This window comes from Pectinophora gossypiella, chromosome 22, assembly GCF_024362695.1.
Source record: "Pectinophora gossypiella chromosome 22, ilPecGoss1.1, whole genome shotgun sequence".
NCBI lineage: Eukaryota > Metazoa > Arthropoda > Insecta > Lepidoptera > Gelechiidae > Pectinophora > Pectinophora gossypiella.
In genome coordinates this window covers 2,817,494-2,832,065 of record NC_065425.1, presented here as the reverse complement: position 1 = coordinate 2,832,065, position 14,572 = coordinate 2,817,494, and the positions used below count along the sequence as shown (strand labels likewise).

Below are 14,572 nucleotides of genomic sequence, written 5' to 3'. Positions count from 1 at the left end.
AACACACAATAAAAACCTATAAATTATTAAAATAAAATAAAATGATAATTATAAGCTCGTTCATAAATTAATAATAACATAATACAATAAATGCATAAGTAAAATAAATATTATAAACGCTACTGAACAAATTAAGAAAATAAATATAAAAAATGTGTTAAATATACTAAGGTATTACATAAAATAAAGTTTCAAAGAATTATACATAGTATACATCATAATAAAATTACAATAAAGTATAAATAATTTGATAAATGCAAATAATTTTAAAATAGTATAAATACATCATTATGACTTTGTATCGATAATTACATAAATACGCCATAATATATTACTATACTATATTGTTATGCTTACTTATACTTAGCAAAAATACAAAATATAAATAGGTAATTAATAAATATTTTAAAAAAAGTCTATTTTAATAAGGTTTTGTACATACATAAAAAATAGTACTTAAAATAAATAACAGACTAGAAGACATAAAAACAAAATAGCATAAATAATTACAGACAGAAAATGAAAACGTGACTTAAAATTACAAATAAATAGTCATAATAAATAATTTTAGAGTATTTTTCGGTACTTGATGATTTCAGAATAAATTATAATTTATTAAACTGAACGTATTCAACACTTTGGTAACAAATACTTTGACGAATACGACAATCACAATACGTTTTTTACTAATACATTTTTAAATACCATTTTATTGCCCAGGATTGGGACAAAATAAAAAAAATATCACCAGGGCTTGTCACAAAATTACCAAGAGCTTGTTTTACCATTTGCTGTTGACTGTCTGATATCCTATCCAAAACTTATCTGACAGTTTACAAGCAAATGCTGGAACAAGCTTTAATAATTACGTCATATGGACAGTAATTATGGGCGACTCCAGCTGTTGTTTGAATAAACTATTAATTAATATTAAGTAGATGAAATATTTATCAATTCTTACTAGATTCTCTTCTTGAATCCTATGCGAATAATTGATTGATATTTTGATTTGTACATTGCATGACCTAACAAAATATTAAAGAGATCTCGTTAGAGATAAACCAACCTATGCTTTCATATTGTTTTCCGTGTTACGTGTACAATGAATAATAATAATCATAAATAAATAAGTTACACAGAGTAACCACAGAGTAATCAACGTCTTCTTACGTTTAAGTTTCTCCCGTACCCAGAATGCCCATATGCGCCCACATCCTCGTGGGCAGTGGAGTGACTATGGGAGTGGCTATATATAGGTTTCGAGACAATCTCGTAAGTAGTGGATTTTTGGCCTGATGACAGCGATTTGATGCCGATGATGGCTGAGAGGAGGAGGGACATCATTGCTGTCATTAGAGCCTTACCAGCCAACATTGCTAGGCCGCCGAGACCGATTGACATTAGGGTACCTGTGAAAACAGAGAAAGGTAGGATTAGTGGTTTGTTACTTAAAGAAATCATCATCATCATCATAAACAGCCCCACTGCTGGGCATAGGCCTACCCTCAATCAACCGGAGGGGGTATAGAGCATACTCCACCACGCTGCTCCACTGCGGGTTGGTGAAAGTGTTTAAAGAAATAAATAAAATAAATAGACTATAGGCTATCACCATAAATTAACGGTCTATAGACCGTTAATGAAAATTGCACTTAAGATTAATGACTAACTCATGGTTGTAACTCCTAGGGACGTAATTTAAGTATTCAATTCATTTCATCATTTAAGTCACGTTGGTCTAACAGAAAGCTCGGTGACGCGTGGGTACTTAGTTCATCTTCTGATGGACGGTCACGAGCATTAATATGTATACACTTTAGTACCATGTCACATTAACTTTTTTGACAAATTGAACTGTAAGTCTCACTAAATGTCAAATATGTTAGTGCGACAGAGTCCTAAAGTGGGTACATTATATTGCTTATGACTGGACGTACTTCTGACTACCTCGTTATAGTCGTGAGCTTAAGTTATGTTTTAATTTAAGAGCTACGCTCTTGTCGGTGTAGCATTCTCCATTCTTATATCAAATGCCAATTCTTTGACTTCTTTATAAGACACAAAATTCGTTTTCTGTTAAAGTTGTTCCATGTAAGCTCTTCTTGGTCTTCATCTCTTTTCTTCTATCTTCCCTTCTATGACATTTTTAATTTTATCGTGTCTTATTAAGTGTCCAATCATATTCCTCCTCTTCTGTCCTCGATAACTTTCATTATTTGTTTTTTTTTTCTTTACTCTTTCTATTTCCTCATAAGTATTTAGTTTAGTAAATACTAAATAATGCTTATAACTAAACTAGCAAGATATTCCATTCGGAATTCTATTGGAAAAATGTGTCACCTTTTAAATTATTAATGCCTATCCGATGATGTATGTGAGATTATTGAGCATTTTTAATTGAGCTTTAACTATAGCTATTGTCATATTTCCTCACCTTATAGTGGTCAATATTTTAAAATTAAATGTATAAAATTGCGATTCGTAGAAAATATCAAACCGAAAATCAAGGAAATAAAAAAAATGCGTGGTTATTCTTTATACCGCACCACCTAATTATGTCCGCGACAACTTTGTACGACAGACGTGTGTAGTTAAAATCTCTATAATTTCTACGCTCTGGTTATCGCTTGTGTTTTATTACTAACTTTTCTTTCCAATCTTGATTTTAAGGGTCCAACGAATCCGTATTATTATTTATTAGTCTCGCCAGTGCGTCAGTAACAGACAGACATTACTCACGCCTGTAATCCTACCGGGGTGGACAACCACAAGCTCATTTGAAACTTTAACCACATGCTATCGCTGTTCGGAAAATTCGTAACTTACGTAGAGTCGTGGGTTCAAATCCCGGCTCTAAACCACTGAATTCGACTTTTTTTTTACTTTTTATGAGTTTGCTCTTAGCCCCAGACTTGCCCGAAGGGATTGACGAGGCCTAAGATGGAGCGAGCTCGCCCAGAAGGTGCATGTTCACTCTGGACTTGTAAACACCCGGGTTATATGCATTCGGAAATACAGAAGACGGCAGAGAGTTCCACTCCTTATGAGTTTGATTTCCTGTTTGGACCATAGATAATAGATGCCTATCACGTGGTTTCCAAGATTTATACCCAGGTTAATGGCAAGAGATTCGCTCCCTATTAGGCGAGGAGTGGGTTCTTCTTGTTCTATCGTGTGGGTTGTGAGGTGGATTACCAACTTCATCAACCCTGGTGTCAGGGTTACTATTGAGCCGCCAAAGACCCCTGATATGGCTCACGTAACGACTACGTACTTACATCAGTAAGTAGTAACCGGGACCAACGGCTTAACGTGCCCGAAGCACGGATCATCTTACTTTTGGACAATCAGATGATCAGCCTGTAATGTCCTAGCGAAACTAGGGATCACAAAGTGATTTGTGTGTGTCTGGGCCCACAGAATACCAGCGTGTCGTGGCTCACGCCGCGGCTTATGCTGAGCGAGGTCCATTTATTGAGGACGTCCACCACCGCCACATGACTGTTACGACCAATATTTTGTATTTTATTATTATTTTTCTGTTTCTTTTACGTTTTTGTTAATAATTGTGATTTGTGTAATATTTTTTTTCTCCTACTGTGTTTGTATTCTTACTGTGGTGTCCTCTAATAATAAATACTTTATTTCTTTCTTTCTTTCTTTCTTTCTTTCTTTCTTTCTTTCTTTCTTTCTTTCTTTCTTTCTTTCTTTCTTTCTTTCTTTCTTTCTTTCTTTCTTTCTTTCTGATTTGTCCCCACCGGGATTCGAACCCGGGACCTCCGGATCGTGAGAACAACGCTCAACCACTGGACCACGGAGGCCGTTGTTGGGTGTGATGAACTAATGGTGAACAGGAATCACATACCTCCGAAAACATTATTAAAATTTCTTGAGTAAGTATGTGAATTTCCTCAAGATATTTACCTTCGCCGCTGAGCACGTGATAAACATGAATTCGATAACAATTTTGGAAATTATTGTTTTAGACCCGTGCTGGAATCGAACCTGCGACCTCTCAATGAGAGTCCAGCGTTCTTCCAACCAGGCTACCTCTGATTAACTTAGTTGGGAATGAAGTCGCGAACCTAAGTTATGTAATGCAACTTCAATTGTTTCTCAATTTGACACAAAATGTGTTGTCAATCATGTCTTCTTTACTATTATGTACGCAAATATTTCACGCCCGTAGTCCTTCATGGGGTGTTTATACCGCAATAGACCACAAGTTATCGAAGACAACTTGCAGCCATCGTTAATACGAATTCCTTAGACCGATATGATGAATCAAATAGAGACAGGTAATCATCCCATCGCCCATAAAATAGTCGGTAATCAACTTCACAACCAATACAAAATGAAGGAGTTACAAAAAAAACATAATTACAGTAGCTGTGAAGGCCGACCATTATAGACGGCGATACGGCTCACCATCTATCACGTTGGTCTAACAGAAATCTCGGTGAGGTGTGGTTGCTTAGTTGAACTTGCGTTGGATGTACATCTGACTACCCCAATTGGGATATACTCGTGAATTTATACGTCATGTTGCGTTATGTGAAACCTGAATGATAATTTGAATTATCCTTTCGACTTTTAAAAAGCCTTCAATTTGGAGTAGGTAGTAAACATAATTATGCACCCATTTTCTAGCTTGACGCATTTCTATTTAGTGGTAGACCTATGTAGTTTGGTTATAAAAAAATTAGGATACTTTAAAGAGGTAACGAGTAACTAGTTATGTTAATTTAAACTAACAAAGCTTCACGCCTGTATCCTCGAAGAGATAGGCAGAGGTATATACTAGTACGGTCACGAGCATTAATATGTATACACTTTGGTACCATGTCACATTAACTTTTTTGACAAATTGAACTGGAAGCCTCACTAAATGTCAAATATGTTAGTGCGACAGAGTCCTAAAGTGGGTACATTATATTGCTCATGACTGTACACTCGCTCCTCGCCAGCTTTGCTTCAGTCCCACATAAATTGGGGGAGCCTATTGCCATTAACCGGGCACAAATCCTTATCCATGATCCAAACATGAGGTACTCAAACCCGGCGAGCATATATTAAGATTTCATTACGAGTGAAAGAAGCCATAGCGATTTGTAAGTGGGAAGATTTCGTGATGTATCGTTATATGCAAGTAATTCGTTCCCTTATTAACGTACCTTTCATCATCAACGCCATAGCCATAAGTCCTCCCATGCCTCCTTTCTTCCCTCCCCCGAGGACGCCTCCCTTGCCTCTCGCTTCACCAATCAAGGCCCTGGCTTCCTCCGTAGCACTATCATCCAACAGCCTCAACTTCACTGAATGAGTATCTAAGTAACTTCCCAATCTGAACAGTAGGTATTTGTCGAGACGTTCATCGGGTTTGGACGGCAAAGCTCTCGCCAATTCAGCTGCAAACTCTTCGGCTTTGCTACCATTCTCCTTGCTAGGGTCTTTCACTAAACTCAATCCTGGCAGGAGGTTCACTTCTTCTTTAGTGTTTAATTTTTCAAGCAAGGATAATGCTTCTATTTTCAAACACGTCGGACTGAAGATGCCACTGGCGCAATCCTTTCCCATCGCTCTGGCAGCGGTTTCAACTGTTGGTTTTGGCACTTCCTCATTCCGAATTTCAGGATTAGGTAACCCGTTTGACCCTACCACCACAGCTAATATGACAAAAAACCGATACATATTCGTATGTACGTACAAAAACCACGCGTGTAGTCCGTTTCAAATGCGGTTGAACTATGATAAGACAATTCTTTCGTTCAGCTTTTTATATGTCTCACATAGTTGGATTATTAGTACAGAGCATTTTTGCATCCATTATATTTTCATAGAAGACTGATTGCAAAAAGACAAACGTGTCTGATTCGAAAGTGTACTTAGTAGTATGTTAAGAAGGTGCAATTTTCTCTGCATGCGTTCTCAGTGTGAGGTTTTGGTTCATTATCGTAGCCAGTCATCGAAGAAGAGTCAAATGATACAGATGTCTTTATGATCCATATAATAATGTTTTTTCTTTATCACTTTTCATTGTGGAAGCGATTACCTAACTACCGGTTAGTAATCTTTGTTGTAGAACATTACTATAGTGAAGAAAGCCTGCTTCAGCATTGCATTCACAATATTAAACCTGCTTTTTTTTTGACGTGACTTATTATAGATTTGCCCAAGATGGCATTAACTACTTGGCCGGACAAATGGGGAGCGCTGAAGGCCCTCACCCGGTACAACGTTTAAGACAACAGGCCTGAGGGTGCACAGTTGGGCGTGAACCTCGGCTCAGGGCGTCGTCAGAGAGGAAGAATATTTGAAAGTATTAATCGACCCTAGTGGGTCGATAGCGATAAGCGCTGAATGAGGGAAATCGTCGACCACGCCGGCGGGGTTTCTGAAGTGTTTGGTGTCGCGAGCTGATTGGCCGCCTCTATGGCTAGAGTAATCGGGTCGTCAGGATCGTATATCACGTCCTTATCAAACCTGCATGATCCTAACTACAATACAGATTTCAGTGTTTTTCACACACCAACATACTTATATAATAATATAAATATACAATGTGTTAATGACATCGTAACGAATACTGAGGGCGATGATTCAGACCATGATTCTGAGTTAATATGAAGTGGAATTTTCCGTCACAAAATTCATGTTTTTTTAATTAAATCAAAGTTCTCATTTCGATGTCACAAACACTCTGTATACACACAAATACAAAGCATTCTTTTGGGCAGCACCCCCTATCACCCCCTATTCGGAGTTAAACCAGCTATGTTTGAATTAACCGAGCATAACACACTCCACCACTTCCTCCCTAACTTAACTTTCCTACATTGCCTAGCTTGGAAATCGAACCCAGGACCTCCGACTTGGTGATCAAGATGTCTAGCTACCACAGACATCGTCCTATATTAAAGTGTAAAACAAAAAAAAAGCAATTAAAAGATTTAAACTGTGATCTAGTTTTTGCTATTTCTGACCGCACGCGGGTCGGGTTAAGAAAAAAAGCCAGCGGTCAATGATCAAAAGACACAAATTACTTTGACCGTGGCCGTGGCATATATAGGGTGTCGCCTAATGACTTACATACTTTACATGGATGCATATCTCAAGTCTTTACGGAGTTTTCAAAGTAGTTCCTTTTTGAGGGTCGCGTGCATCAAAATCTTTTTAGGGTTTCGAACCTCAAAAGGGAAAACGGAACTCTTATAGGATGACTTTGCTTTCCATCTGTCGCTCAGTTTTTTTTGTCTGTCAAGACCTTTTACTCGGAAACGCGACGAGGTATCAAGTTGTAATAAACGTAATTATACTACTTAAATCTGAAGCTTGAAGCTGTAGAAAATCAAGCTTCCAAATCAACGGAAACCAAAACTACGGTCATTTTTTTTTTTTTGACGTGACTTATTGTAGATTTGCCGCAGATGGCATTAACTACTTGGCCGGAGTGATTTTAATCTAACACGATCATGGTACTATGCAGGATATCTTTCGGCATATACCCTTCTGTTACGTGATATGCAAAAGGGTACGGTCACGAGCATTACCTAATATGTAAACACTTTGGTACCATGTCACATTAACTTTTTGACAAATTGAACTGTAAGTCTCATTAAATGTCAAATATGTTAGTGCGACAGAGTCCTAAAGTGGGTACATTATATTGCTCATGACTGTACTACCCCTTCTTCTTCTTCTATCGTGTGGGTTGTGAGGTGGAACCAACCTCATCTACCCTGGTGTCAGGGTTATTATTGAGCCGCCAAAGGCCCCTGACGTGATTCAAGTAACGATCACGTACTTACATAAGTAAGCAGTAACCGGGACCGACGGCTTAACGTGCCTTCCGAAGCACGGATCATCTTACTTCTGGAAAATCAGGTGATCAGCCTGCAATGTCCTAACCAAACTAGGGATCAGAAAGTGTTTTTTCCCCACCGGGTTTCGAACTCGGGACCTCCGGGTCGTAAGCAGAAGGCTCAACCACTGGACCACGGAAGCCGTTATACCCCTCAAAAGACGGAAGAAGGGTATAGCAAGCTGACTACTATATTGCTGATTGGGCTGGTTAGACTTACATTTATCGCAAAATGAACTGTAGGGTTAATATGCGCAACGTGATAAAATTTTGTCACGGTCATTTTATCGATTCTGACGATATAATTATGTCGTTTTGTCGATTGCTAATATGTGAACCCAAATACGTCATGTCGTTCTGTTAAAATACTAACAAAATCACGTGGCACGCATGTTAGGGAAAAAGACAAACTTATCGATTTCGATAAAATTTATTGAATTGATCGATAATTTTACGGGTTACGCTTAATCGAGCGTTTTGTTAGACCTACATAATAGGTGGTGAGCCGTATCGCCGTCTATAATAGTCTAGTTAACTGTGTTAGTGAAAATTGGAATGATAACTCATTGTGTCAAGTGAAACAAACGCTCAACATTTTAAAATTAACAGTTGTCAATCATCCGTCCCTTTCCTTTTCGACGGATAAGAAAAAGACAGGTATAACTTAAAATAAAATTAGGAGGTGTATGCAAGAATCGGCGCGGTTATTTGCTTTTAAAAAGTTTTACAATTGCCACCAGGAAAATTAACAATCGAGAATCTCTTGCTTTTTTACAAAGAACACAGACTAAAAATATACTGAACGTAACAAGTATATGATTGGCCACCTGATACGACACGATTCATTTATAACAAACATCATAGAAGGAAAAATTGAAGGGAAGAGAGGAAGGGGTAGACCTAGGAGAACATTTATGAAACAAATAAAAGAGAAGGTCCAGGTTGTGTCGTATCATGTGAAGGATTTAGCGGGAAGAAGAGAGGAAAGGCGATTACTCCACCGACAAGAGCGCAGCTCTTAAATAAAGAGAGAACAAGTTTATATTATGCATGTATCAATTTGTTAATGAGCTTCTTTGGTACTTGGTAGAGAATGTGAGTGCAAAAATAATAAATAATTAGAATTTTGTTCACTTACCCTTCAGCATAGCGGCCATAGCGACGAGGGTACCCATGGAATTTTTCTTCCTTCTCGCTCTACCTTCTTCCACTAAACTTCTCGTTTCCTCCATGGAAGCTTCATCCATTAACTTTAGCCTCACCGAATGACTATCTAAGAACGTTTCCAAACTATACAAGAAAATTCTATCCAGCCTTTCTTGTGATTCTGATGGCAAAGACTTGGCTAATTCAGTTAACATTGAATCATTCGTAACTGTGTCTTGAACTAATGTTATGCCAGGAAATAGAGGTATGACTTTATTTTTACGAAGACTTTCAATCACTTTTATAGCACCGATTTTGAAACAAGTTGGGTTGAATAGTCCCTTAGCGCAGTCACTTTTGATGACTGAAGAAGTTATTGGTTTGATTGAGCTTTCCTGATTTGGATATTGTGGATATGCGTTGGCTATAGCTAGGGTTGTCAAAAGTATCATTATTTGTGAAAACATTTTGTGCAAAATTTTTAACTTGATTAAAATTTTTCGTTCACTATTTAATTGAATACGTCTGGTGTGACCAGTTGGTAAAAACAATGTGTAAATTAAGTATTCTATTACCTTTATATATTGTCTTCTGTGGTCACACTATGAGCTATAAAAACTAATATTTTGACTTTTTTTCGTCGGATGTTTACAAACTCGTTTTGCTGTCCATTAAATTTCTGTTTTATGGTGTCTGTCTTTATGTCTAAAGCAGTAAGAGTGATATCTTCTTAAAGTTACAAGTGATTCAACTCAAGTGAGTGAAAACGTTTTGTTGAAATTTTGTAAGATCGTTAGGAATCGGACACGCGTGATCAAAATGTGCCGTTTAGGGCTACTTTTTATAAACTGCATTTTAATGTGATGGACAGTGGTACGTATTAGGTTTTTAACTACAAAATTGCCGATTTGTACAATCACACATACATACATTCAAAAGACCACGCTTCTTTTGGGTAAGGCAGAGACCACGGAGTTTTACAAAACAGTATTTGACTGGATCAAAGATGAATTATAAAATGCTTATCTAGAAATAGAAGCCAGCCTAAAATGACCATAAATCAATCTCATTTTTCTTTTTGACTTATTTTCGAAATTTAATTATAAATTAAGTACCAGTAAGTACGACTTTTGACCTTTTTTTACTGATGACGTCACAGGACAGTATATGCATAGAAATTCCATAGAAGATTTTCGCTTTGACGTTTCGAAAAAAGTATCTCATTCGACTAAATTATCAAATAGCCTATTAGAATTTTTTATTTTTTTTATTTTGTTAATCAAAGTACGAGTATTAACTATTATTGTGGATGCACTTATGTCATTTATTGCAAGTTAATTGGGTGCCCTTATACTCGTCGATTAGCAGAACTCGATGAACTCTTTAATTGTAATTGGCAGCCCTTAGGCGTCACAGCCACAGTGAGGAGCTCGGTGGCGCAGCGGTTAACGCGCTCGGTCTGCGATTGTTGAAGTTAAGCAACTTTCGCAAAGGCCGGTCATAGGATGGGTGACCACAAAAAAAAAGTTTTCATCTCGAACTCTTCCGTGCTTCGGAAGGCACGTTAAGCCGTTGGTCCCGGTTGCATTAGCAGTCGTTAATAACCACCAATCCGCACTGGGCCCGCGTGGTGGTTTAAGGCCCGATCTCCCTAACCATCCATAGGGAAGGCCCGTGCCCCAGCAGTGGGGACATTAATGGGCTGGTGATGGTGATGGTGAGGCGTCACACACACAGATGCGCGTGTACGATGATGTCAATGTGTAGTGTCTGAGTAAAACGAGGTTCTTTGTATGAAGTGTCCGGGTGTGCTATCCGGCAATTAACTGTCAGATGATTCAGCATACGACGTGATTTGTGTGGTAAATAAATAAATAAATATTAACTGATTATTATAAAAGCATCTTTCGTAAGTAGTATTGTAATTGGCAGCCCTCAGACGTCACAGTTGCACGTGTTGATACTGTCAATGTGTAGTGTATGTGTACAACGAGGTTGTTTGTATGAAGTGTCCGGGGTGTGCTGTGAGCAAACTCGTAGGTAAATATCCTATCGGCAATTATGATGAGGAGATAGTCACGTGTCATGGATGTGGAGTGACAAATTGGAGCCACGGAAAGTAGCAAGTCGTGTGTGTCTAATGATAACCACCACAGGCCGCGAAGCGTGAACCTTTTTGGTAAATGAAATAGGTAGTGAGTTCGCGGTAGTGACAGTGTATTCGGTGCTTTAAATTCCGACTGGTTGACCCCCCCGATTTGGTCTATTCCTGGGTGATGGTTGACCCCCGATTTGGTCTATTCCTGGGTGATGGTGACCCCCGATTTAGTTTATTCCTGGGTGATGGTTGACCCCCGATTTGGTCTTTTCCTGGGAGATATCATCCAGGTGACCATAGTGGAATAGACCTCCGGTTAATTTTCAAAACTTTTTTTGCTTCTTCTCCGCATCACCCAAATCCCTTGCTAGTTGCGATTTCCGAATGTATCTCGCTTAGGGACGGTACAGACAAGCATAGGCGCCCGAAGTACGGAAAATACGATTCTGATGACCCGATTACACTAGCCATAGAGGCGACGAATCAGCTCGCGACAAGAAACACTTCATGAGCCCAATACTGACCCCGCCGACGATTTCGCTTGAGCTTATCGCTATCGACCCATACTAAAATACAAATACAAAATAATCTCAGACAACGCCCAATGCTGAGGTTCGCGCCCAACTGAGACCCCTCAGTACCCCTTCGGTACCCTGAGTACCCTCAGGGCTGTTGTCTTAAATTTTTGTACCGGGTGAGAGCCCTCAGCTCTCCCTATTTGTCCAGCCAAGTGGTTAATGCCGTATAATTATGAAGCAAAGCTTACGTATAATTCCATCTTCAGAGTATCAAATCTGCTTACCTTACCAAGACTCCCATCCAAAAGAAATTCGTATGACATGTGCAATAACTAACAGTTTGAAATAAACCACTGTCACTTTCCATGTAATTATTTCTGGGAACAATGCCTTATTATCTAATTTCATATATTTGATACAGTTGGTAAATAGTAATTAGAGGAAGCACTTTCTTTTATGTTCAAACTGGATTGGTTCCAGATAAGGAACCAACTTGTCTCCTGGTTGTGAGACCGATGACTAACCCCATCAACCCTGGTGTCAGAAGTGATTTTTGTAATTTGTCCCCACCGGGATTCGAACACGGGACCTCCGGATCGTGAGCACAACGCTCAACTAATGGACCACGGAGGCCGTTGAGATATGAGGATGAGGAGTATCCTTGTGCTGACGTATCTGTTGTTGCGAACTGACCGGCTGCCTCTATGGCTAACATGAAGTTGAAGTCACGACTGGAAAATGACAAATATGACGGAAACTTTGATTTCGTTACGTCTTTTTTTCCTACTTGTGGTTGCTCAGGCGTTAAACGTCAAAACCAGAAGCCATTCAGGCCAAACCCTTCCAAACGACCGACAAATTGAGGTACTTATAACGATCTAGAAAAGTGAGTTTAATGTGTTTTTGTTTTATTGATATGTACTGTGGTAACAGATGTTTCTTAAAATTGTACTTACTTATCAAACGCAAATGCATACCTACATACTCATAGTGTAAGCGAACTAATAATCTAATTACCTACCGCTTGTTTCTTAAGTAAGAGACATTGCAACTGTCGTTATTAAGAAATAAATATCTTTAAACTGAAACTGATCTGGTTTTAACAACACAAAAAAAATCTCTTTATTTTGAAGAAGGGTCATCATTTATAGCCAAAAGCAAAGATAAAAGTTGCATAATACGTCTATTGTACATGAAATTTGAAGGTTAAGCGAAGGTTAAGTGAAGAAGGCATTTTGTACAGCGCCTTCTATTTTTTTTTGAGGAACGTCGCCTGGAAAGTCTTTTTTTAAGTGTTTCTCTTTCTCTTTTCTCTCTTTCTTCCCTATATTATATTTTTTTTTTATTTGTTCATATTTTGTAGTACGGTCACAAGCATTAATATATATACACTTTGGTACCATGTCACATTAACTCTTTTAACAAATTGAACTGTAAGTCTCACTAAATGTCAAATATGTTAGTGCGACAGAGTCCTAAAGTGGGTACATTATATTGCTCATGACTGTACAGTGCAACTTGGCTAAGGACCCAGAAGCCGTATGGTTGATACTCAGTCATTGGCCCCGATTCCTGCAGACACCTTATTTGAAATTTTAATTTATACCCGTCATTTTCTTATCTACCAAAAAGAAAAGGGACGGGAGATTGACAACTGTTAATAGAATAATAAAAATTGAGGAGCTCGGTAGCGCAGCGGTAAACGCGCTCGGTCTGCGATTGTTGAAGTTATGCAACTTTCGCAAAGGCCGGTCATAGGATGGGTGACCACAAAAAAAAAGAAGTTTTCATCTCGAGCTCCTCCGTGCTTCGGAAGGCACGTTAAGCCGTTGGTCCCGGCTGTATTAGCAGTCATTAATAACCATCAATCCGCACTGGGCCCGCGTGATGGCTTAAGGCCCGATCTCCCTATCCATCCATAGGGAAGGCCCGTGCCCCAGCAGTGGGGACGTTAATGGGCTGGTGATGATGATGATGATAAATAAAGTGGTGACGTGTGGGTAGATCCAGTACCAGATACTGTGGCTGTCTGTTTTAAAATAATGTTTATATGCGAGAGGATTAAACCGATCATCAGATTGTATCAACAAAGAGCACCAGCAAAAAGAAAAAAAGAATAAGCTCTCTCTAGCGGCACGGAACGAATGTGACTTCTTGTTTTATTTGTCTTGTTCTCTTGAAGCTAGTGGAGTTGCCTCAAGAACTCGGTAGATGGCGCTAATCGAAGATTGTAGTTTTCGAGATACGTCAACAGATGGCGCTAGGAGTATAGGTTTCATTACAAAAAGAGTAAAAGTTTTTCTTGAGTTCGTATAGAGTTGAATAGTTTTTTGGTTTTGTTATGATGATGTGATTAAACAGCCTTCGTGGTCCAGTGGTTAGAGCGTTAGGCCCACTCTGTGGGGGTCCGGGTTCGATTCTCGATGGGGACATTGTTGAAATCACTTTGTGAGGCTGTCCTTTGTTTGGTAAGGCCTTTGCAGGCTGAATAACCTGATCGTCTGAAAAAGTAAGATAATTCCGTGCTTCGGAGGGCACGGTGAGCCGTTGGTACCGGCTCTTAGCCGTAAGAAGACTATAAGATTAAAGTTGTTTTTTAGACGAACCCGGGTCCATTTGATAGATCCATGGTCTTTAGAACATAAATTCAGGCTATTGAATTATTAGCCATAACAGTCGAAAATAAGGCCTGCATACACAAAAAAGACATAGCAGGGTAAAAAATAAGGTTTATATTTGACTAAATTACGAATTTCTTACTAGTAACTAATAAAGCTATTGAATATTAGCCCGTAGTGGTCAATGATAAGGTATATATTTGAATGAAGGTTGTATTTCTTGTGGCAGGTATAAGAAAAATGAAAGTCGTAGAAAGTGGACACCTGTTTGTTTTGTACTTATGTAATGTATCCGGTTAGTACATTCATCATACTGTAGGTATAAAGTATA

The 14,572-nt window shown here is 38.6% G+C and overlaps 1 protein-coding gene across 1 annotated transcript; it reads right to left on the bottom strand.

Annotated features, from left to right (window-relative positions):
- Positions 1-1,155: 1,155 nt before the first annotated feature.
- Positions 1,156-5,577, bottom strand: LOC126377217 (uncharacterized). Its single transcript, XM_050024916.1, has 2 exons — positions 5,175-5,577; positions 1,156-1,409 (listed from the first exon to the last, which is right to left on the bottom strand). Exons 1-2 carry the CDS (start codon positions 5,575-5,577, stop codon positions 1,156-1,158), a joined length of 657 nt encoding a protein of 218 aa, XP_049880873.1.
- Between the last annotated feature and the right edge of the window lie 8,995 nt (positions 5,578-14,572).